At 53.0% G+C, this 23068-nt stretch overlaps 7 protein-coding genes and 1 pseudogene across 8 annotated transcripts, besides 1 other annotated feature; 2 read left to right on the forward strand and 6 right to left on the reverse strand.

The window, feature by feature from the left end:
- Nucleotides 1–1407: 1407 nt before the first annotated feature.
- Nucleotides 1408–2629, forward strand: NCS57_01026100 (uncharacterized protein; the record flags this gene model as incomplete). Its single annotated transcript, XM_053060011.1, has 2 exons — nucleotides 1408–2187; nucleotides 2243–2629. The coding sequence occupies 2 exons, from the start codon at nucleotides 1408–1410 to the stop codon at nucleotides 2627–2629; spliced, it is 1167 nt and encodes a 388-aa protein (XP_052910405.1).
- Nucleotides 2630–3203: 574 nt separating this feature from the next.
- On the reverse strand, nucleotides 3204–3818 carry NCS57_01026200 (uncharacterized protein; the record flags this gene model as incomplete). Its single annotated transcript, XM_053060012.1, has 2 exons — nucleotides 3204–3388; nucleotides 3557–3818. The coding sequence occupies 2 exons, from the start codon at nucleotides 3816–3818 to the stop codon at nucleotides 3204–3206; spliced, it is 447 nt and encodes a 148-aa protein (XP_052910406.1).
- Nucleotides 3819–7440: 3622 nt separating this feature from the next.
- NCS57_01026300 lies at nucleotides 7441–9452 on the forward strand (annotated as a pseudogene). Its single transcript has 2 exons — nucleotides 7441–9218; nucleotides 9395–9452.
- Nucleotides 7441–9452: a sequence feature.
- Nucleotides 9453–9806: 354 nt separating this feature from the next.
- On the reverse strand, nucleotides 9807–12405 carry NCS57_01026400 (uncharacterized protein; the record flags this gene model as incomplete). The annotated part of the gene is made up of 2 exons (XM_053060013.1): nucleotides 9807–10484; nucleotides 10534–12405. 2 exons carry the CDS (start codon nucleotides 12403–12405, stop codon nucleotides 9807–9809), a joined length of 2550 nt encoding a protein of 849 aa, XP_052910407.1.
- A 422-nt stretch (nucleotides 12406–12827) lies between these two features.
- Nucleotides 12828–13763, reverse strand: NCS57_01026500 (uncharacterized protein; the record flags this gene model as incomplete). The annotated part of the gene is made up of 1 exon (XM_053060014.1): nucleotides 12828–13763. The coding sequence occupies exon 1, from the start codon at nucleotides 13644–13646 to the stop codon at nucleotides 12828–12830; it is 819 nt and encodes a 272-aa protein (XP_052910408.1). The 5' UTR covers nucleotides 13647–13763.
- Nucleotides 13764–14586: 823 nt separating this feature from the next.
- Nucleotides 14587–16017, reverse strand: NCS57_01026600 (uncharacterized protein; the record flags this gene model as incomplete). The annotated part of the gene is made up of 2 exons (XM_053060015.1): nucleotides 14587–15087; nucleotides 15157–16017. 2 exons carry the CDS (start codon nucleotides 16015–16017, stop codon nucleotides 14587–14589), a joined length of 1362 nt encoding a protein of 453 aa, XP_052910409.1.
- A 1051-nt stretch (nucleotides 16018–17068) lies between these two features.
- On the reverse strand, nucleotides 17069–18557 carry NCS57_01026700 (uncharacterized protein; the record flags this gene model as incomplete). The annotated part of the gene is made up of 2 exons (XM_053060016.1): nucleotides 17069–17278; nucleotides 17334–18557. The coding sequence occupies 2 exons, from the start codon at nucleotides 18555–18557 to the stop codon at nucleotides 17069–17071; spliced, it is 1434 nt and encodes a 477-aa protein (XP_052910410.1).
- Nucleotides 18558–19518: 961 nt separating this feature from the next.
- On the reverse strand, nucleotides 19519–20283 carry NCS57_01026800 (uncharacterized protein; the record flags this gene model as incomplete). Its single annotated transcript, XM_053060017.1, has 2 exons — nucleotides 19519–19587; nucleotides 19642–20283. 2 exons carry the CDS (start codon nucleotides 20281–20283, stop codon nucleotides 19519–19521), a joined length of 711 nt encoding a protein of 236 aa, XP_052910411.1.
- Between the last annotated feature and the right edge of the window lie 2785 nt (nucleotides 20284–23068).

Here is a 23068-nt window from a genome sequence, read left to right on the forward strand (position 1 = left end):
GTTTTGACTCTGTCAACACTGTTGCATCGCCAACTGCTCTTCCCCTCCCTTTCGGTTTCCCATTGCTGACAGCGTCACAGCGGCAACTTTGTTGGGAGGTGGCCGATCAATGGATCTCGGACGGAATCACGAGGGCGCAATACGATGGAGCCCCGAGATCTGGCCAACCAACGAGTCTCGAATTGGGGCATGTCACGCGGGTGAAGAAATAAACGAGACATGGGAGCGAGAACGAAAGAGGGTCTAATTCCTCTTAAATGATATAGATGAACATATGTAAAATAAAGCAAGATAGTAAGAAGAAGAATATCCCTGTTCTAACATAATTTTATATCTCTTTTATGTATAGTTCTATTGTTCTTTAGGCAAGGAAAGCTAATGCCGTTGTACAACTGTCTCGTTTTTTTCCCTGACCCGCGTGGTTGCTAGCAAGGCAACTAGTGACTGACCCCTGTGCCGAAGCAAGCTCTTGTGGGGTAAAAAGCACATCCAAGGATGAATATTTCCTGGGGTCCAAACTCTTTCTTCTCTGGCAAACATGGAAGTCGGGCGTTTTGAGGCCTGTCACACAAAGATCAATATGCAGAGTTTCTCAATCACCACCTTCATTCCTCTAGAGGTCAAAGCCCAGTCTATTCATGCCCTTATTCAAAAGGCCCGTGACAAGGAGGCGGCGTCTGGAAGAGCGGGCGGGGAAAGACGCAAAGCATCCATCCCATGGCAAACGCCCACTAAAAAGGACCAGATTTCGGACCCCATGGACAAGGGGGTTGCATTGGATTGGGTCCTTGACCCTTCTCTCTACGTAACTGCTGGGCCCTTGGGTCTGGGTCTGGGTCTTGTGAGCATGTGAAGAGTCCGTCGTCGAGTGGTCCATGGTTTGGGTTTCATGGCTTATTCTCCTCTCTCTCCTCCTCTTCTTATTCAAACTCGCATTCTTGACTTTCTTCTCTCTTACATCCAATCTTCATCTTCCATTGCTATTCTCCGCATTGCTCATAAACCCTTCGTCCGCATCTCCAACAAGCATTGATTTCATATACGCGTATCCACGGCGAGGCTCTCACCCGAACCATTCATTCCCCCCAAGCCTTGCTGATTCGGATATCCCGGTTCTCAGCAAGCCACGTTTGGGCGCTCGTTCACCTGCGAACCACACAGATTGACCCCAACAATATCCATCTTCCCGTCCCGACCGTCCCGGGAGCTGTAGCGTCGACATCGTGAACTGAGACCAGTTGAGACCAGTGAGTAACCTTGGCTTCCGAGACTTGTAATCTCACCTTGCCCTTCAGCTGAGGCGAGGAGACCTTGTCTGCGCTCTATCCCACCGAGTCGTCGCTTACAACCCATTCTAGACCCTCGACAACCACACCAGGAACCTTGAACTCGACTTCTCACAACACAATGGCCGACGACGGACCTCCTCTCCTTAGACCCATCCCCCGAAGACCCTTCGACCTCAGCCTGACGAGCCCAACACCTCCCGATGAGAACTCCTCGCCCGCGACGCCAGCCCCGGCGCAGTCTGTGGACCTGAACAACCCGCGATTCCTGCAGCCGACCCCCGAGCCCGTGAGCCTGAGCCGGCCGCAGTCGTTCCTTAACTTGACGTCGTCGACACTGTTTGGCATCTACTCGCCCACCGCGTCCAACTCCCGCGACCGCATCTTTGCTGATAGAGACGAGCTGGACACGCCTTGGGGTACTGGTGCCCAGACACCCATTAAGAGGCCTAGCATTGATGAGGCGACCTATGAGCTGCTGCGCGACCGATCCCACCCTGTGCGTCGCCGATCATCATTCCGCCCTGTCGAAGCACCGGGTCCTCTTGTCCCAGCACCATCGCCTGCGTCTTTAGCCCTACGAGGCCTCGTTCTTTTTGTGCTAGGCGTTGGCTATGGTGTGCTTGTCACCACGCGCCCGGATAGCTTGAAATCCCTGAGGGGGAACATGATCCGTCCTGCATACAATTGGGCGCATCTGGCTTTCTGGGGCTTTGCTGGTGTAGCTCTGGGCGCGCTGCTGCCCTGGCTTGACCGTGTATGGGAAGAATCGTTTGGGGACGACGGTGAGGAAGCCGTGGCTGAGAATGACGGCGCTTCGACCAAGGATGATGGCCCCAGCACTGACTGGGCGCTCGTTGTCCGAGCCATTGGCGCCTTTGTCGGCATTGTATTTGCTATTGTAAGTTTGAATCCTGAAGAAACTGTCTTTGTGTGCCGTCTAACACGCTCGGCAGCGTAAGGTGGCCTGGGCGTCGACCCTCCAGGTATCACTGACACTGGCCCTCGTGAACCCTCTCCTATGGTGGCTCATCGACCGATCCAAGCCGGGTCTGTTCCTCTCTGCGGTTGTCGGCCTCACGGGCTCGGTGCTGCTTCTAGGTGTCGACCCAGACATTATGCCGGCGCCCGCTCATGCCGCTCTTGGCAACTTCTCGCTGGGTCGGGATGGAGACCATGATCTGCCGGTTCTAGGAGGCCTGGCCCGCCAAGAAACGCTCGAGACGGGGGTGTGGATGCTCAGCGTACTGTTCTGCAGCTGCGTATGCTTCGGCAACATTGGTCGACGGCTTGCGGTTGGGCCTTCAGCGACTGCAAAGGGTCGCTGGGCTGGTGTACGATAACAGCTTGAAGCTGCGTTTATCGTACTGTGTATATCATGATGTGTCCATGATGTTTTGCTTAGTATCTGGGACTTGGGTCTATGGTTTAGGGAGGTTCTTCTTGGACGGTACGGTTGGGTTGGTCACAAGACTGGATAAGGGGACTTGGGGGTAAATAAACGACCTGGGATAGATATCAAAGGGGAATGATCCTTACTCATGGGTTGGGTTGGTGGTGTGTTTATGACGGCTACATGTTTGAACTCGGCCTGACAGCTTCAGGACGACAGCGAATTGATAAAGCAGAGCTTGATGGAATTGTTAAGCAGGATGAATCTGCTACAATTGCATTACCCAGGTCCCAATTGATTGTGAATATATCCATGCCATGGTTTTGGCGGTGTGATTCCTCCACCAACCTGGAGCTCCTTTTTCTGTCAAGGTAACTCATGCAAATGCCCTGATGATGATGATTTTATATTTTATATCCTTTTCATACTTTTTTCTCCTTTTTGTTTTACTCATTCTATATCCACCTACCGCCCTGAGTAGATGCGCGGTGGACGATCCCTCGGCTCGGCACGACGTCATATCATCAATCGGCCTTGGCTAAGGCCTCCTTGAGGGCACGTGACTTGTCTCGGACGTTGTCGCCAAAGTCAATGTTGGATAAACCGAGCATGACGAGCATGCGGGGGTTATGGATCATCTCGTCGATGGTGATGGAGCGAGAGAGGACGTCGTGGAAGGAGAGGGCGGCGGCTTGGGGGCCTGAGGTGGCTATTCACGGGGAGAGATGAGGTAAGTCTAGGTGTTTCTTACGGAGAGAGAGAAAGACCAATTGGAGCAAGGAAAACAGGTACTGATTTGAGCAAGAAAGACAGGTTTCATATCAATGGCATCAAGAGAAATCTAAAGTAGGTACTCATCGTCAAAAAAGACACTTACCACGGTCGTGCTTGGGAATCTGCTCCGGGTGCTTAGTCGGCCTTCCGGCGTAGATGTTGTCAAGCTCGGTCATGATGTAGCGGGAACGGCAGACAAAGTCCCATACGTGGAAGAGGCCGCGCGGGGGAGAGGGCGGCGTCCACGACGGGTGCGCCTCGAGGGCCGAGACGAGGTCGCCGAGGCGGGCGGTGATTTCCTCGCGGACCTCCGGGGCGGGGAGGCCCGAGGCGGAGGTTGTGCCGGGACGGGATGCGCTGATCATGGTGGATGTGAACTGGGTAAGATGTCAAGCTGAATGAGAAGAGGGAGAAGCAGAAACAAGAATACTAATAAAAGAAGAAGAAGAAGAGAGAAAGAGGAGAGAAAGAGAAGAGAGGAGTAACGTCGAGGCAACGTCAGAAAAAGCTTCCCCGCTACCTTACGGCTTCTGTCCAATTGCCTCTAGATGCAAATCTTGGGGTCTCCCTCGTAGCTACCGCAACCAATCCCTAAGAAATACGGTAAAGGGACCAGTAGCCAGGGGGGCGGGCGGCTCTCTCTTCTTGAGTCGTGTCAACCAGGCTCGGTTCGATAGTTCTAGGCCCCCCCTTGTCGCAGACCCTTGGAGTTACGCAAGTCCACCGCCGTCTGTTGTCAAGTTTTTTTTTTTTTTGTGACGAGAGGAGAAGACCATTCGGTTAGGTAGGGTCATCCGTGTTCAGTGGATACGGAAACGGGGGGTTTTCTACTCTGGCTGTTTCTGGAAAACGGGGTGTGTGTATGTTTGGGGACGAGGGGAGCTGGAAGCCATCGTCGAAGGAGGCGGCGTTTTTGGGCGGCGGTAAGCCTCCCAAGCCACCATGAACCTCGAGACATTGGGCTATTGGCATGTGATGGATGCGGGACGGAGTACGCCGTGAGATAGCTTTCCTTTCACTGCGTAAGATCCAAAACCTGGAATAGCTAGGACAAGGAAACGACAACGATGGAAGTGGAAAGCTTGTGTGGGGAACCCGAGGTTTCTCTGTTCAGGGTCCTAGAGCTTGGGAATTGTCGTGTGATGAGCTTCCCCCTCTGAACTTGAGAGCGAGCGTTCAATGGGAGCAATCAGCAGCAGCCGAGACAGAGATGGCCCGTCAGCCCCTGCGCCTTTCTTGGCTGACTCGTCGTCATAGGTTCCATTGGTTGGCAGGGCCCTTGCTCTCAGCTCTCAGCACGAACGCCAGCACCTTGATCCGGGAACCCAGGCTGTGAGGGGGGGCCAGTACAAAGGCTGTCGCTTATCCTCTCCTCAGGGTGGTGAATAATACGTGATGAGGATAAGTAGATATAGATAGAATATATCTAAAATATTACTTCTCTAAGATATCTCTTTATTAATTTTAGAAGCTTTTATATAGATCTATGATGATGCTCGAAAGGAACAAATCTACCTTCATTGTGTTTTTCCTTTACCAGGGTGGAGGGGTCTAGATGGGCGTCATGAGCGAGCATGGGTTTCTGCGTCTTACCTCAGATGTCACTGTTGTTGGTACTTATCAATGTACACACACACACACACACACACAGGTTGGCAAACGTTGCGCGGAGAAACCTGGAGCTGCATTTGTTGGCCATCTCGATCCGGGCCGCCACACCTTAAAAGTAGCTCATTGGACCATGGTGATGGGGTGACCACGCGGGCCATGATGCGTAGATTAGATTTCGTCCAACGTTGGCTTTTTTCGTATTGTATCGTTGTGTACTCTTTGATGAATGAGCAATGGTAGTTCAAAGATGAATAGAGAGGGAAAAGATAAATGCCACGATTACTCAATAGGTATGCGGCAGCATCGCCCCCATCATCATGGATACTGTACAGAACCAACAAGTCCACCCCCGTTCTTGGTACAGACAATCAAGTAGGTCAGCCTCATATGACGCCAACGACTTTTTTCCCCATCTTCTCACAGCCTCGCCTTTTTCCCATCCCGCGCCAATGGCGATCATCTCCCCCTCTTTTTTCCGTCTTTTCCATGTCTCGGATCCTGCCAGCCCGTTGACGGATGCAATTTTCCCTCTCTGCTGTATTAAGTAGCGCCGATGGCCGCTTCTTCTCCATCGACTTCTCGATCGCCAAAACGGCCTTGTCATCAGCATCACAGCGCTGTCAATACCCGTATGAGGAAAAAAAGGGGACTCTTCTTTTTTTCGATAACCCGTGTCTCGTGGCAGCGGGCAAAGAACCAGATCGGCGGAGTGGTGGGATAATGTAGGGTCCCTTGTCGCTGTCGAGTACTGTCTACTTTGATCTGTTGCTTGGCTGTTACATCGTGATCTGGGCTGTCATGGATCCAGTGAGGCCATTGGTTGTGTGGTCCCTTCGATGCGAGTGCGAAGGTTGCCGTTGATAGCTCGCTTCCTCCACAGCCATCGTCAACCTCGATGCTTCTTGTTGGACGAGAGGATTTGGTCGGCCTTTGGATGGTCTTTTTGGGTTCGGTGTTTTTATTCATGATATGTTGATTTAAACCTCTGCCTTTCTTGCTGCACGATAGCGAAAGCGATGTTTCCGCGGCGTTGCTGTCAACGGCTAACTCGCATCGTTTGCATATAACCGTTGGGGTAAAAAAGCATTACAATTTATCCAACGTCATGAGTGTCCCACGTCCCAGATTGCTATCGTCATTCGTTCTTGAAAACTCATGTTATGCTTGTGACACTGAGGAGAGCTGGGGTCTGAGAGTTGTGCCGAGTACTTCCCTCTATCGACGACTGGTCATGGGAAGAATGCACGGGACAGGATCATCACTTGGGGATGCCAGTTGAAAAGCGGAATAGGTTTTGACATATTTGATCATCTAGTTAGTCATCGTTGGGCAAAACTCAACAATTCAGAGCAAGCATACACTCCAAACTCACTGGCCAAAGACCAGAATCTAGACCCCCAAGCTACGCTACGCAGGGTCCTCCTCCACCTCAGGGACCGGACCCCAAGTTGAAACCTCCAAGTATTGGGTACCCGCCAGCAACACTCCCACATCCACATCCACGTCCATCCCCATTGGTATCATCACCCCGAGCTGTGACGCCCTTGACTTTTTGGCAAAGACGATATATTTCGGGACCTCGCGCGCGTGCTGCAGTACAAGTATCCACCCCCCTCCTTCCCTGCGTGCCTGCGAAGCCGTTCCGGATTGGTAAGATTTTCTTGATTGTATGACGATCTCTATCCTTGACGATTGCTTCTTTGACCTGCTGAAGGCTTGAAACAAGACACGCCGTCCTCCTTTCTTTTTCTTCTTTTCCTCACCTCTCCTTTCCTTTCCTTTCTTTTCTTCTGCTGTCAAACTCGCCCCGTTCATATCGCATTAGACCCCTCATCTCGACTCTATCCCATCTCCCCTGGTCCTTCCCCCTGTCAACTGTCAGTTAGCTTGTGGAGGCCCGTTTAAATCGTATCCATCCATCACATCACATCACCTCGCACCCACGACAGCGCAGCGCATCCTCTGCCTTGATTCCTCCTCCTCCTCCGCTATCGCCCTATATCAACGGCAATGCTGCGCTCCTCACCTCCGATACGATCCTTGTAGCATTACCCTCACACAGAATCCATGTCTATCTTGTATCCGGCTGGTCCCCGTATACTGGACAATCCCGCGTCCTCCTCCATGCGCTCGAAACGAAGCCAACGGTTACGCGAAGACATCAGCAATACTCGTCTTCGACGACGAAGCCCTGGGCAACCACGAAATAATCTATTTTGGACAATTAGCGGACGAGAAACGACATAGATCCCCATCGAGAGGCGCACCGATTTAAAATACCTCCCCCACCAACACACATCATATCGAGGCTCGCACCTTATTAGAGAGTTTTGACGCCACGATAAGAAGAAACAACGAGTGACGAATTCGACAAGACGCGGAAAAAATACTCATACTTCGTCACTCACCGAGAAAACGACGCCCATGCCACCAAATGCCACGCCGCAGCAGCCCGCGGCCAGACCCTCCCCCGGTCCCGGCCCCGAACCGGACCGCGAACCACCAGACCGCGGCCGATCGCAGTCGATGACTCCTGCTCCGGCGCCGAGGCATCGCGATGTCGCCCCGCGCGACTTTGTCCGGCTCTTTCAATGCCGAGTGTGCTCGTTGCCCCTGCGCGAGCCCGTTAGCCTCCCATGCGGCAAGACCATGTGCCGACGTTGTCTCCCCGAGACGCACCGTCGATCAAATATCACCTACCCCGCCGCCCCGGACCGCCTCCGTGGCTTCAAGTGCCCCTTTTCCGACTGCGCGAGGGAGCACGCGCTAGACGACTGCGCCGTTGACGTCGTCCTTAACAAGACAGCCGGGCACGTACGCGACGAGATTGACCGGCGCAAGCTGATGGTCCATGGGTCCACGAGGGTCGAGTGGCCGGATCCGTGGGCTGCTGCTGGTATCACGTCGATGAGGGAGGACGATGCGTATTCAAAGGTGATACAAGGAGGAAAGGTGGTTGCGACGTATTCCCTCGCAGAGGAGGGCGATCTGTCCTACGACACCGACATCACCTACAGCTACATCCCCTCACCTCCGACATCGCCGTCACCAACCCCAGCCGTTGACGATGACGACGATACCAGCCTCGTCCGCAAGGCGCAGGATGCCACGCGGGCCGAGATGGACTGTCAGGTCTGCTACGCCCTCTTTTATGATCCACTGACGACACCTTGCGGCCACACGTTTTGTCGCTCATGTCTTCATCGCATCCTCGACCACTCGCGATATTGTCCTATCTGCCGTCGCCCCATGGCTATCAACCCCGTACTCAGCCAAAACTCTTCACCATCCAATGAAACAATCACACGCATCATCGAGGCCTTTTGGCTGGACGAGGTCCATGCTCGAAAGGAGGCTCTTGATGCCGAGCGCGCGAGTCAGATGCAGGACTTTGACCTCCCGCTCTTCGTCTGTACGCTGTCGTTCCCCCTCATGCCGACATTTTTGCACATATTTGAGCCGAGATATAGACTCATGATCCGTCGAGCCCTTGAGGGTGATCGTACCTTTGGCATGGTTCTCCCAAAAAGACCCCAGCATCCTGATGATGTTGACTTCCACGACCTGGGCACGTTGCTGCGAATCGTCAACATTCAGTACTATCCCGATGGTAGGAGTCTCATCGAGACGGTTGGCCTGTCGCGCTTCCGTGTCCGCAACCACAGTTACCTCGATGGTTATACCGTCGCCAAGATAGAGCGCGTTGACGACGTCAGCCTCGAACAGGAGGAGGCCATGGAAGCTATGGAAGCCGTACCTCTCACGGAGCAGTCCACAATCGGGGAAGAGTCCTCCATCCAAGGCGACAAAGATTCACAAGGTTCACCCTCATCAGCTTCCCCCCCTCCAGCCATCGACAGTTTGCCCATGCCGGCCTCACCCGAGGACATTGACGCCATGTCAACACAGAGCCTCATGCAGTTCGCCTCCTCGTTCGTCGCCCGGATGCGCGTTCAGAGCGTCCCGTGGCTGACGGAACGCATGCTCACCATCTACGGCGAGTGTCCCGACGACGCCGCCATCTTCCCCTGGTGGTTCGCCAGCATGTTGCCCGTTAAGGACCTTGAAAAATACCGCCTTCTAGGCACATCGAGCGTGCGAGAGCGCCTCAAGATCTGCTGTTCATGGATCATTGAATGGCAGACATCTCGATGGTAAGCTACCCCTTGGCCAGAACTCCCCCCTGTCACACCACAACCAACCATGCCGTTACGCCTCTTGCCCCCCTGATGATGCCCGCGATTCCACTCCAATCCATCCAACCCGCCGTCGTGACAAAAAAAAAAAAAAAAAGAGGCCTGGGCTAAATCAAACGACGTCACCCCCTCAGGACCAAGCTGATTGACGGCCGATCAGGTCTCTCCACGGCTGCACAATCCTCTGATTGACTGCGACTGCCCTTCTACTTCACCCTCGGCATGCTTCTGCAACTATTGCTTTTGCTCGGCTACTCGGCTACTCAGGCACTACACAGAGAACAAGACTGCTAAAGAGACACGTGTTGTTTAAAATCTATTCTTTACAATCTGACACGAACAGGACGATCATGACACGACAGATAGGGTGAGGCTGGAAGCTACAGGAATGCATTATGGCATCACACCTCAAAAGGCCTCGGAAAGGTGTTACCATATGGGATGAGATATTAGTTTAGGAGGCATATAGCCATAGCCATTGCAGTACAGTGATTTTGCGGATACCAAGTTCATCTATACTAGATACATTCGTCGCCAAGACTTGCTTCACCAGACGATTCCTCCCTGTGTATCCACGGCCGCATTAACGTCTCCCCAAGCAGGCACACCACCAGGAGTCTCAACCCATGACCCAGGCATAACGTTGTCGGGCTTCTCTTCATCCTTCCCCTTGTCACTCTTTCTCGAATCGGGCGAAACCTCCTCCACCACGCGGTCGGTAACAACGTCCCAGCCCACTACGTTGTTGTCTGCCGCCGGGCCCGTTGTGCTGGGAACGGTGTCTTTCTGTTCCTCCCAGGTTATATTGCCTCCAAGATGAGTATCGTTGCCCCAGTGATCATCACGCCTCTTTCGAACTGTCCCGTTGCTTCCGTTCGACCCCGAGGCCCATTTCTGCCCGTTGTCTTCTTGTTTCCCACTGCCCGCATCCCAGCCATTGTTCCCGTTCCCATTCTGATCCTGATTTTGATCCTGATCCTGCCCCCAAGTGTTGTCGTTCTGTCCACTTCCATTCTGGCTATGGTCAGGCACCGGGTTCCAATCAGTCTGGCTATTCTGCTGGTTGTTGCCATTTCCATCGTTCCATGTTGTGACATTGTTGTTCCAGTTGTTCGACCCAGCGCGGGCAGATCCATCACCCTTGGAAGCAGTGCGAGCGCCATGACTGCCATAGTTTTTGAAAACAGATCCTGCGCGCTGGGGAAGATAGGGGTTGTTCTGGCCCTGATATGGTGAGTCAAGCCCAGTGTGATGTCCATGTACTCCAACTTACGGTAAGGCCTGGCGGCATAACATTGTTCTGGCTCGTCTTGTCCTTGTCTTTGCTGGGTGGGAGAGCAGCGTTCTCCGTCCCGCCCATGACTTGAGGGTTGGCCTGTACCCCATGGCCCATAGGGAGGGCCGGAGGAAATCCTTGAGGACCACTCACAGCAGGCCATACGTGTCCAGGCATCCCCTGGGTGATAGGCACATGCGCATATCCCTCCTGTGGTGGCATGGGGTGGTAGTACTGATGATACGGTAGGTACTGACCATAACCTGGTTGAGGCTGGGGCTGGTTGAAGCCATAGTAGAAGGGGGTCTGAGGCACAGGAGGCATGCCAGGAGGTGGTGTGCCACTGAAGGCGTTGTGCGCCGGATAGAGATAGCCATGGTTGTTTCCAGTCGGGGGGTCTTGGTGCTGCCTCATGACGTTGTTTTCTGGATCGTAGTAAGCATTTGGTACCGGGTCTGATGGTGTCTGGACGACTTGGGCGCGGATCGGCTCAATGAGTCGAGGATGGCGAGGATGCGGCAAAAGCAGGCCTTGGGGATGGTGTCCCAAGAAGAATCCATTTTGATGCCTGGAATTCTTGAGAACCATACCCTTCGGCACTGCATTCTCCTTATCCCCCTCCTTGGTCCTCTTCCCTCTTGCACTTTTGTACTTGCCTTGGTTCTCCTCGTTCGGAGTTTCGGCAGCCTCCTCGTCTTCAGCTTTATCTTCTGGCTGGTCGGGTGCTTTCTTGGCTTGCTTTCCGGCCTTCTGCTTCCCTTTGTTTTTCTGCTTGTTGCCTTTCTGGTCCTGTTTGGCTTCCTTATTTTCGTCTTCGTTCTTGGGACTATCAGCCTTAGTCTTGCCTTTGTTCTTCTGCTTCTGCTTCTTTTTCGGCTCGGGTTCGGGCCCGCTCTCTGCTTCTGTTTCGTTTGTCGAGTCAGAAGGCTCAGCTTCAGTCTCCGATTCCTCGGGCGTTTCGTCCTCCTTCGCGTCCGACTTGGGGGACCCTTTCTTCTTCGTCTTAGGCTTGGGGGACTCAGCTTCCGACTCAGATGTCTCGCCTCCGCTGGTTGACTCCTCGACTTTGGTGTTCTTCTTCCCTTGCTTCTTGGGTTGTTCCTTCTTTGGCTGCTGCTTCTTGGGAGGTGACTCTGATTCAGACTCTGAAGTCTCCTCAGCAGATTCAGAGGTGTCCGTCTCGGGCTCTGGTTCCTTAGCCTTCTTGCCACCCTTCTTTTCCTTACCACACTCCTTCTTCTTGGGCTTGGGGGGTTCTTCGGGTTCAGAATCGGGGGGCTGTGTGCTAGGGGAAGTGCTATCTTTGCTATGTTTCTTGCCTATCCTCCTCAATATCTCTCGCCCCTTGGTGCATCGCCGACACTCACAAGTAGGGTCTGGGTCCGAGTCCCAGTCGCTTTCGGCGTCGTCTGCCACTGGCTTCTGCTTGGCCTTCTTCTTCTTTTTCTTCTTGGGGGATGGGGCATTGTCTGAGTTCTCTGCGTCAGAGTCACTGGCGTCCGAGCTCGATGCATTATCCGACTGACTCGAGTCTGATTCCGGCTCTGAACCAGAGTCGGACGCTTCGTCTGATGCTTCCAGGGGAGTGGGAGACTTCTTCAAAGCCGACTTGGGGGTGTCTTCGAAGCGAACCCTCTTAACAATGGTCTTGGCTTCTTGGGGAGGCGGGGTGCTGCGTCCGGTGCGCGGGTAGGTGATCTTGATGGTGTCCTCCTCAGATTCGTCATCTGTGGTGACCTCGACTCTGACGACGTCGCGCTTCTTCGGTTTCTTTGGTTTCTTGGGGATGGGTCCGAGGGCGGACTCGATGGTGGTTCCAACTACCCATTCGCAAAAGAGCGACGGGCGTTGCTTCCTACTGTTCGCCATCATACAAAACTGATGTACCCAAGCGAGTGGAAGAAGGTTGAGGTGATAGGTTTCGTGTAGGATGAGGGGCAAAATTGAGATGGATTGAGTTTTTGGTTTGCAGGGGAGTGATGGAGAATGGTATGGCAGTGTCGGCGACGGGAAGCGAGGGTGGCAGCTCCCAACAGCTGCCAACAGCTGGCAGGGACAAGTCGAGCCCCGAGTGGCCAACTCCCAGATGGTGGGATCGGCTGATCGGATTGAATGAAGTTGACAAAGGTTTCAGTTGGCGATGAAGATGGGAGATGTAGAAGAGTTTATCTGGATATCCATTGTAGGTACCTAGATGAAGGGTGGAGTTGAGAGAGAGGAAGGAGCGAAGTTAGGTGAATTCATCCATCCTTCCTTCCGTTTCTACCCTCGCTCTCACTGAGAACTATCATTCACAACTTGTGCTTCAACTTCTTCTCCTCCCACTCCTCATTAATAATAATATTCTGCCAAAACCTCCACGCCGCAATAGCAACTGCCACCGGAGGACAACCAAGCAGGAACCATGACCACCAGTCCGGGCTCGTCTTCCTCATCGCCCCAATCGCCTTGTCCAGCTGCTCCCTCAAGTCCTCTTTCGTCCCGTCGTTCCAGAGCACCACGCCCTTGCCCTCTCCTCGCTCCTCACACCGGCGGGCCTTCTCCCTCACGTCGGTCTGGCTGCGCACCCGGTTCTCGGCGTCTTCGGCGCTGAGATGCGGGTCGCGCGCGCGAAGTCGTTGCATCTGAATAGCCGGGTCGCGGACTGCCACAACAGCCGTCACCCCGCAGAACCTGTCGAGGCCGCTCTCGAAGAGGAGGGGGATGTCGAGCACCACGGCCCAGTGACCCCGGAAGTAACACCCGACAACCATCTTGAACATCTCCCACCGCACGGCCGGGTGCACGATCCCATTAAGAACTGCCCTGTCCTTCTTGCGCTCCTCGCTATCGCCGAATACACGGCGTCCCAGAGCGGGTCTGTTCAATGGCCTGCCCTTGCCATCGGGGCCATTCTCGGGCATATCCTCTGATGGCTCAACGAGAAGATCAGGTGTCGTAGGTCCAAAGTGCCTCACGATGGCATTGTATCCGCGAGTACCGGGCTCCACGACCTTGCGTGCCAGGATGTCGGCATCCACGATTGGGAGCTTGAACGGCTCTGAGGCAAGTATCGATGAGACTGTCGATTTGCCGGTGGCAATCGAGCCCGTGAGGCCAATGAGAAGCATGGTTTCGGATATCCGCCAATTTATTGAGTTGAAGATGAAATGAAATAGACTCTCTTTGGATGAAGTGAGGTTGAATGATGATCTGATAGCCGCTGGTGGGATGATGCAATTACCGAGGCTGTAACAGCTTGAGAACGCCAAGCTCGAACAAAAAGCTGGGGAAGTGGCTGGGGTATTAAAAGCACGTAATCAAGATTGATTGACATAAATAATGCTTCAATTTCGACCCAGTTCTGCCTCTAGATGTAGGGCTTATTTTGGTCGGAAATTTTAACCTCATGGTTGCATGCCGCATCCGACGACATGTGATGGATGTCCTTGAGCAATTGCATTGTCAACACGTTCAGAGAATCAGGTTGAGTCATAACAGTCGTATTAATACAGCACAATAAGTGCAGTATTCCAAAAGTTTTCATCTCAGAGACATCATCGCGCCAGAGGCGATGCGATGCGAATTCCATGTCCATCTCAACAATCGAAGTCCTTCCACAATCCCATGCCACTATCTCCAAGTCATCGAACTCAAGTCCAGCATCCTCCATGCTTCATTCAACCACGGGTGTGAATGAGATAGGTTTTCCGGGTAGGGGTCCGATCGAAGTTGAAGGTAGCCGAGACAAGGGTCGTTGAATGAAAATGGGTAGGGTTTCTGGTTTCAAAGGTCAGTTGCTGTTACATGAGAAAGTTCAAGTCCACATACTTGAGAGACACCAAAAAGAACGAGTATCAACCGTATATAAGGTTGTTCCATGAGGTATATGCCGAATGAGAGTCGACTAGACAGAATCAGCACAAACCCTCGACACCAGAGTTGTGAACCTCACAGATATTCTATAGGTGCGCGCCAGTAGGGACAGTCCTTTCGTATCGAGTACGTCTGCGATTCACATCAGCTCCAGACCACCAGCAACACAGCACAGATACTCACAGGGTGTGCCATCTAACTAGGCAGGCGAATGGCATAGAACCAACCCTCGTCGGTCACGTACCAACGGCAATCACCCATGTGATCAATGGTAAATCGGTTGCGCTGGGTCCAGTTGCCGTCAACTTCACGAACATAGTAGAAACGGGAAGGGTCATCATCAGCGGGCTTGAAGTCCTGGGGCTCGTAGAGCCTGTTCTCGTGCGCGAACTGGATCTGACGGAGCTGCTCCTCGCCAGCAGTGCGGCCGATACCAGTGACATCGGGGATGTGGCCAGAATTACCTGCAATGATGGGGACTGCGCCGGGCATGGCAGCAACCCCACCCGCCATGCCGACCGCTGGGACGGCGCCTGCGACGTGCTGGACCTGGGGCACATAGTGCTGCTGGTGGCCATGCACGAGGATAGGCTGCTGCTGACCCATGGCCGGCTGCTGGACGAGGTAGGGTTGCTGATGAACGACATAGCTAGCATGGATACCAGGCTGGGGAGCCACGGCACCGACGACTGGCTGCTGTAGAGACGTTAGCAAGTGTTTTCGGGGCTGTCAAGCGAAGAGAAAGAGAAGCATGGACGGCTAGACCACTTGGCGATGCTCGGTGAACCACTCGATCCAGGTAGAGCAAGAATGAGGGGAAGATTCAACAAGACCACTTGCATAATAGGTGTAGCCATTCAGATAAAACGTCTTTGGCAGCACCACGGTAGTGCATGCGGCGGTGGTGATGGGGGCGGGGGCAGAAACAAAATGAGCAGGAACAGGAACGGGGACAGAGGCAAGAGCAGAAGCAGGAGCAGGAAGACCGACTTGAACACCAGCGAGTCCCCCATCAAAGCGAGGCACGTAAACATGCTGCATGGGCCCGAAGGTGGTGTCGGGGACGGGAGGCTGGAAGTGGACGCCGTTGGGAGGCGGAGCGGCATTCTGGTAATCGCCCATGGTGTTGCTTGGGGGGCCGACGCCGATGTAGGTGACTGTGTTGTGTGTGCCTGGGCCTGCGGGCGCGTTGATGTAGGATGCGGGATGAATTTGAGGATGATGTTGCTGAGGGAGAGAAAAATACGCCGCCTGCTGAGGGGGAGGGGAGATGAAACCACCGGGACCGGTCGGCAGCTGGTGGCGGAGGCTCTGCGTAGGGTTGGCACTTGTATGCCACTGTAGCTGGCTGTTGGCCGCGACACCAAGCGCAGGGAAGCTCGTGGGCTGGTTATCTTCGCTCGCGGTGACCGCAGGAGGAGTCTTGGGCGCTGCCTTGGAAGGACCGGTGGCAGTGTTAACGTTGAATCCTCCGCTGGGCGAGCTGGCAGTCGTGTATCCCGTGATGTTTTGGCCCTTGAGGATGCCCTGGGTTTCAAAGTGCACCTGGCGAGCTTCGGGGGTCTTTGGAGGTCGGCGAGGAGGTGCCTTTGGAGATTTGGAGTCGTTGGTGCCTGCCGCGGCCATGGTTGCACTCCCTTATGCTCGAGTCTCTTCGGAAAAGGTGGATCTTTGTCGTTGGCAAAGGCCGTGAATCAGGCCCTCGTGAGGCTCGAAATTGTAGCCTCGAGGCCGCGATGTAGGAGGAGAGAAAGGTTCAGGTTCCAATGGCTCAGGGGTAAAGTACAGAGAAGGCCAAGCGACTCGAGTGCTCTCGACCATCCAAGTGCCACTCAAATTGAGGCCGTAAGAAATACAACTGTGCTCTCGCTACCTAGGCAAAGCAGGCCTTGTAATGCATACTTCACTGCTTCACAGCTGGCAGCCAGCCGGCACAGTTCACCTTTGCAATGGATCCATCACGGAAGCCCTCCGACATTCACCGAGGCAACTCCCAAAACAAACAACACGGCAAGTGAATAACAATAAAGTATTGTAGTAAAAATAAAGAAAAATTTATGCTCACCACTTTCTGTAGCTCCCAGCTCTGTCCATCGTGCACCCAGACAGACTGTTCCGGAGCATTGTGCAGGTTGTCGTAGGGATCCTCGTATTTGGTCCAGGTCCATGGAAAGCAAGGAAGGCACATTTTCGAGGATTGTGCAGGATTATCTGGTCTGCGATAATTACAACTGTTGTCGCTGCTCGCGAAGGCGCTGGTGTGGGAATTGAAGTTGAGAAGATGGAGTGTGAACCTTAGCGGCCTGATCCCAGGAGAGAAGAGATAGGCCGTTAAGCAATTGGCATCATCAGTGTCTGCCATTGGCACCAACCACATTATCCCCAGGTGTAACAAAGCCTCTTTTAAGGGTAACGCCTCTCATAATGATTACCTCGTAATGTTTTCAACATGAAAAGTTGCCCGACATCCATCGCAGTCCCTCTACATTCGACAACCACTTCTACACGACCTCTTCCGAACAGTCCTGCACAATCAAGTCCATTCGTTCTCTCCATCTTCCAAGCTTCCTTCCATTTCTTCAAGTTTAAAGGTCGCTTAGTCGTCCTTAGGCGGGGGGCTCGATGCCGTCCTGATCCCGACAATGTCGAGTTCCCCCTATTTATGTCCGACATCTGTTCAGTCCAACGGCTTCCGGGCCTGTTCCAATGCCTGGATAAACCGTCTCCCTTGTCGCTTTTCTTGATCGCTATGCTGAGCTAGGAGCTCATCGACAATGTCGAGCTGCTCCAGCGACAATTCTGGTTCGCCAGTAGCGGTGTCGGGCGGGAGTCCATCGTCGAGTTCGTCGATGTCGGGCCACATCCGTCGCAGTCGGATCTTCCAAGGCTATTCTCACGTTAGCATAGGTATAGAACTACATAGGGTAATTGCAAACACTCACTCGAACAACAACTGGATGCTTTCCTGAACGAACCCCCTGGACGAATTCATCAAAGGACGCCTCTTTGAGCCCTTTCCAGCGTTTGATGTCGGCCGGCCCCTGCGCTGGGCGGATGTAGTAGTTGACGTTGTGATTCAACTTGAAAACCCAAGTATCCATCTCACTTCCTTCACAACCCACCTTGAGGGTAGGTTTGTTCAGTTGGTCGAGCAAGTTTTGAGTCTTTTGCATCGCCGCCGCAGTCCCGCGCATCAAGATCTGCTCCAGCTTAGTCCGTACCAAGTCCAGAATATGTTCATCGTCCTCGCTTTTGGAGACAGACCAGCTTTCGAGTCGTGACAGAAAGCCTTGCAGACTGATGTCGGGCGGCATATTGACCCGTTGAAAAATCATTTTGCCGTCGACGGCAAGGTCTAGGACGATGACTGTGTAGTACCCTGGCAGGAGTGCTCTTCCATCGGCCAAACGGCCTTTGGCTACTAGGTTGACTTGTTCCGTGATCCCGTACTTGTGCCTTACATCGGACCACTTCATCGGCGGCAAGTCCTTCTGTTCCCAGTTCTGATCCCACTGATCTTGGCACTTGGTCTTGATCTCCTGTTCCAGAACAACCTGCAGTCTGGGCAGGATATACTCTTTCTTGGACTCGAAAATCTCCTTCATTTCCTTGCCCCGTCGCTGGAGATCATCTGCAACGTGTTGCTTCTCCCGTGGGAGCGGCGTGGAGATGTCAAAGGGGATGAACCAGGTGCGGTCAAACCCATCAAACAAGCTATAGCCTCTCTGTTGGGGGACAACGCCAGCCCAATGGGGGCTCCAGAGGGGAGTTGCATCTCTCTGACCGGTGGTGTACACGACGGCGGCCCTCGCTCTCCAGTGGTCAAGGCGGTACTGAATCATGTCTTCGGCAAACTTCTTGACGTTGACGCTGCCGCTGTTGCTGCTGCTGCTGCTGCTGCCGCCTTTCGGAGCTTGTTGGGCTCCTGTCTTGGGCGCTTTCTGTGATCGCTTCGAGTCCTTTGTTGGCGGTGGGTTCGGTGTCTCTGCGTTTGTGGGTGTAGTCTCGACATCACCAGCATCCGACGGTCGAGGCTTTCGAGTCTTCCGTGAAGTAGAACCTCGATCTGTACGAACTGGGCGGGAGGTTGCATCAGGGGCTGCATCAGGAGGTCGAGACTTGTTCGAGCGCGATCTTGCGTTGGTCGCCTTGCCGTTTGTATCCATGTTGGTAGTGTAGGCGGATGGGGATATCGACAACGCCCAGTTCGGCTCGACAAGGTAAAGGCAAGAAAGAGGCGATAATAGCGATTGCTACTCCATAGGAATAAAGGGTGAGAGCGATGCTTTTTGAACTTGTTGGGATGGCAAACGGCAGACAAACAAACACTGTAGTCACTATCACGGCAAGAGGCAGGTGCGGCATCGCACTGCCAACGCACTGCCATGGCCCGAGCAGTGCCAAACGGGCCTGACGGGAGTGAATTCATATCCATATCTGCCTAAGCTTAGGGGCCTGTTTGACAATGGGCATGTCCATTTTATATATGCTTAGTCTGAGAATTATATAAAGAGAAGGAAGTATAAGACATTACTGAGATCTCAGGGATAATTTCATTACTTATTTTCTAAAATTAAATAAAATTATTATGATATACTTATATGTTTTGCTAAGGATAGGTGGGTAGCCTTAGCTGGGCATGTTAAAGTTGGTATGCTTAGTACGCTCCTCACTCCGTGCATCAAGCACCATTGGATTGGATGATTCCATCAATCCGTTTGCTTCTCGATTCCAATGACCGATCTCATACTCCACTGCTCAAGTGCAACTGCGCAAGTTCATGCAAAGTGTATCATGTAAAACGTGTTGAAACCATTCTTTTCATCAAGGACCAGACGCCAGCCCCCGTTGGTCTAATGCTCGCTGACCGAACCTCATGTAATGTACAGTTGTTAAACCCATGGGAGGAGAGATGTCCGTTAACCATGCTACCAAACTCCAACCAACGCTGTAGCCCCAGCATATACAAGGGAAACGCTGCCCCGTGTCCCGTCTCCGGCCCGCGGCCTCCTCTCCCTTTTTTTTTTCCAATAGATGGATGTCTTTCCTCCCATCCGCGTGTCCGCAATTAGAACTAACCGTCAAACCGGCCCGGCGCCAGCGGCAAATAAAGATGTCATAACGTTATTACAGAGTCAGCTCCTCAGAGGGTGCGGGAACAGGCTCTGGGATGGGGAAGAAGCTTCGTCGCACAACCTAGATGGTCATTAGAAATGAGGCGCCAAGTAATGGTTGCAGAGTTGTACTTACAGCCCAACCAGCGGCGACAGAAGCCACAATACCACCAGAGATCATCATAGGTCGAATACCACGAGTGCTCTTGAAGAGCATACCACTCAGCGCACCAGCCAGGACAGTGTTGCCGGCGTCGTGCTTTCCGCGCAGGCTACCAATCAGGGAGTTGATGCAGTTGTAGATAATGGCGACAACGCCAAGCGAGTTACCCAGGAAGGGACCCCGCCTGGTGACCGAGTTGAGAACAGCGTTCAATCGCAACTTGGGAGGCTGACCGGCCGACCTCCTGAGACCCTCCTGCAGACCCCAAGCACCTCCGACACCCAGACCAGCCAGGTATGTGACGCCGGTACCGTAACACAGGTCGTCTGTGAAGCCGCGCGAGGGCAGAACTGATTGGCCACCGGGCAGTTCGGACAGGGCTGAGTCTTCGAGGGAGATATATTCGAGAGTGTCTCTGTTGAGGCCGGCGAGAGGGTGTAGTTGTGAGGGGTCGGCAAAGGCAGAGCTCTGCAAAAATGACTCGACGCCTTGTCCCTCGGTGGGATCGAAGGAGAGATGCGCGGGTTCTTGTGTCGTCTGAGGCTGGTGCTGCTGCTGCTGCTGAGAGTGAGGGGGCTTGTTGCCGCCCGTGAAGGCGTTCCAGAGAGAAGCCATGACTGCGGATGGAGGATCGGGGATGCGAGGAGACGGCGCGCGCGATGGAGAATTGGAGGGGGCACAATCGGCGGGCGTTGAAGAGTCGCAAGGTTTCTTATCCGAAGCTCGGGGGAGTCCCTCCTCAATGATGCCGGCTCAGAAAATTTTGGGAGCCACCCGCCCAGCTGGTCCGTGCACGCCGGATTCCCCGACCTTCTCTGGCTTCACGTGACTACGGCGGGCTTGGGCCATTGACCCGAGATATCAGATCGCGGAGATGGTCGGGGGTTCATGGTCCGTGGATGCGCGGTTCGAATCACGAAGCGTGTAATTGGATTTGACGTGAGGACGGGTAAAATTTCTGCTTGGATTCATGACGCTAACCTATGGCGCCGCCAGCAATGTGAGCCTCAAAGCGCCTCTCTCGTTGTCTGTGCTCTGCAGAGAAGCATCTTGACAGCCAGAGCGCGGCATCAAGGTTCTCCGACGTCGCTCAACGACTTTGAGGTGTGACGGCAAAGATGCCATATTACAGCATCGCTGCAGTGAAAGCTTGACATGACGAACGATGAGTTCAGGAACACCCCGGGCGACATCGCATTCAGTTCGTGACCGATGCTTCATTCGCAACCTGGTCGCGGGCTTGGCGCAAGAAAATTCTCGCGCCCCACGATGGTTCGTGAATTTTCCGCATTTTGTAAAATGCGGACAAGATAAGTGTCAAATAATCACGAGGCAGAGGCCCAGAAGTACCGTTCTTCGCGACACTGCAATCTACGTAGAAACCAAATCTCGAGATGTGGTATGTTGAGACCACCCCACAGTCACAAAACCTTCGAAGGTCTCCTGCGGCTGATAGGAAAGAGTGTTCACATTTCTTCTTGGTGGCCGGGAACGGTGGGAGAGAGACTGAGAAAGACACTAACCCACAGCAAGCCGCTTTCGCGGAGCCGCCGTTTTAAAGTAATATTTCACTTGACGGTGAAGTATTACCCCAATGATGACTGAAGAGAAAAGAAAACCAGGAAAGGTCGTCGGGAGGAGGAGATTTTATAGCTGAGGCTCCAGGCGGAAAATGCGCTAGTGCGATTTTGGCGGGGCTGGGTTATGTAAGCCGCCGAGCCCTCCCAACCTCCTCCAAGAGAGATTGGACCTCCACTGTGAGGTTCGAGGTACGACGTCGCCAGCAGAGTTTTCTCCTGTTGGTGGATATGGGTTTGCATTACGGAGAAAGGATCCAATTTTCTGGATACCATTTGTTTGGATTGTGTAATGGGAACCGTGGAACGGGATCCTGTACATATCGTCACTCAAGAATTCTTGCTTTGCTGCGCCGTGATACTCAGAAACCAATAACCAAGAAAGAGGCCAGAACGATGGCCAATTAAGATGTATACATACTTAAGCGTGAAGACTAACAATGGCTGAAGCAATTATTATCTCTACTTAGTCTGATATTGGTCCATTATATCGGTTTTGTAGACAGTTATCCCAGTCCTCTAGGGTACCACACCAGTATGAAAAGAAAACCCTTCATCAACGAAAAGAAACACATGAACCGCTAGTACGCCTCGTCACAGCATCGAAATTGAACGGGGCATTGGCTCCGCATTATGGGTCATGGCTTATCTTGAGAGGCTGTTAGCTTCGTGTGAATGAAGATTCTTCACTTGATGCTTGTCTCGCTTCCATGAGGCTCTCCACTCGAACACATGTCGTCAACTGTATACCATAACAAACACAAAGAAAGAAGAAGCAAATGTTTGGCAAGATTTATGTTGATTCCCTGTTTGGTGCCGTGATGTTACTTGCTCCAGCTAGAGTGGATATCTGCGGCGAGCCGACAAGTCCACAGGTGCCATCTTCTGGCCCTTGACTGCCTCGAGGAGGAAGTCGAAACTCTCCCAGGGTGACTCGACGAATTGACAGTGAGCACCATCAAGTTCATAATTTGGTCAATTTAGTGGCAGAGTTCACCTCATGCCCATGGAGGCGCGTTTCCATGCTCCCATTGCGAATATATGCCCAAGTGAAACTGCAGACTAGCACATACGACCATACCCACCGGAGAACTCGGGATCCCGTCCGCTCTCCCATAGATAAGCCGGTGAGGGGCGGATTAGTAGTTGGGTCGGTGACGACCAGCGAATCCCCGCTGTTGTATGTTTTTGCTCTTTGAAGCGATTTCTCCTTTTGTCGTCTGGAGCTCTTGTGCAACCTGGGTCAACTGGACTACTCCCCCACTGCGCAGGGAGGGACATCATGTTCTGTCCAGTGTCACGTTGTGAACTCACCGCAGAAGATAAAACTATGTTAAAGAGTCTGAGGACGTCTCGAGATGCTGTTTGTGCTCTTCTAGCGTCTGAGCACCCGGGTAACTGTCCTTCTAGCCAACCATTGGCCTTTATTAGCCTTCATTCGTTCTCCTTTGCTTCATCGTCTAACAATGGTTATGAAATAAGATAAAAATGATCTAAGCCGAAGAATGGCTCTTCCGAACTCTCTCCTAGTTATTTGTTTTCCTTTTGTGAAGGCTCTATGAACTCTTTCTAAACACCCACGAACTTGCCTTATCCTCACCTATCTATGCTGGTCCGGCAAAAGATACGAATGCCTCAAATGAGATACCTAGCCAAGTTAGCTTGTCCCATGTCTACTCCTAGATTCACCTAGGTGGCACCTGATGAGTAGAACTTCCACTCCCATGCCTCATACAAGATCCAGGGCACCCCGATGGACAACAAAGTACATGTGCTCTTGCTACATCTTCAACCATGATGCTTGTGTCCTCTTGAGTCTATCG

This window comes from Fusarium keratoplasticum, chromosome 8 (genome assembly GCF_025433545.1).
Source record: "Fusarium keratoplasticum isolate Fu6.1 chromosome 8, whole genome shotgun sequence".
In the NCBI taxonomy this organism is placed as follows: domain Eukaryota; kingdom Fungi; phylum Ascomycota; class Sordariomycetes; order Hypocreales; family Nectriaceae; genus Fusarium; species Fusarium keratoplasticum.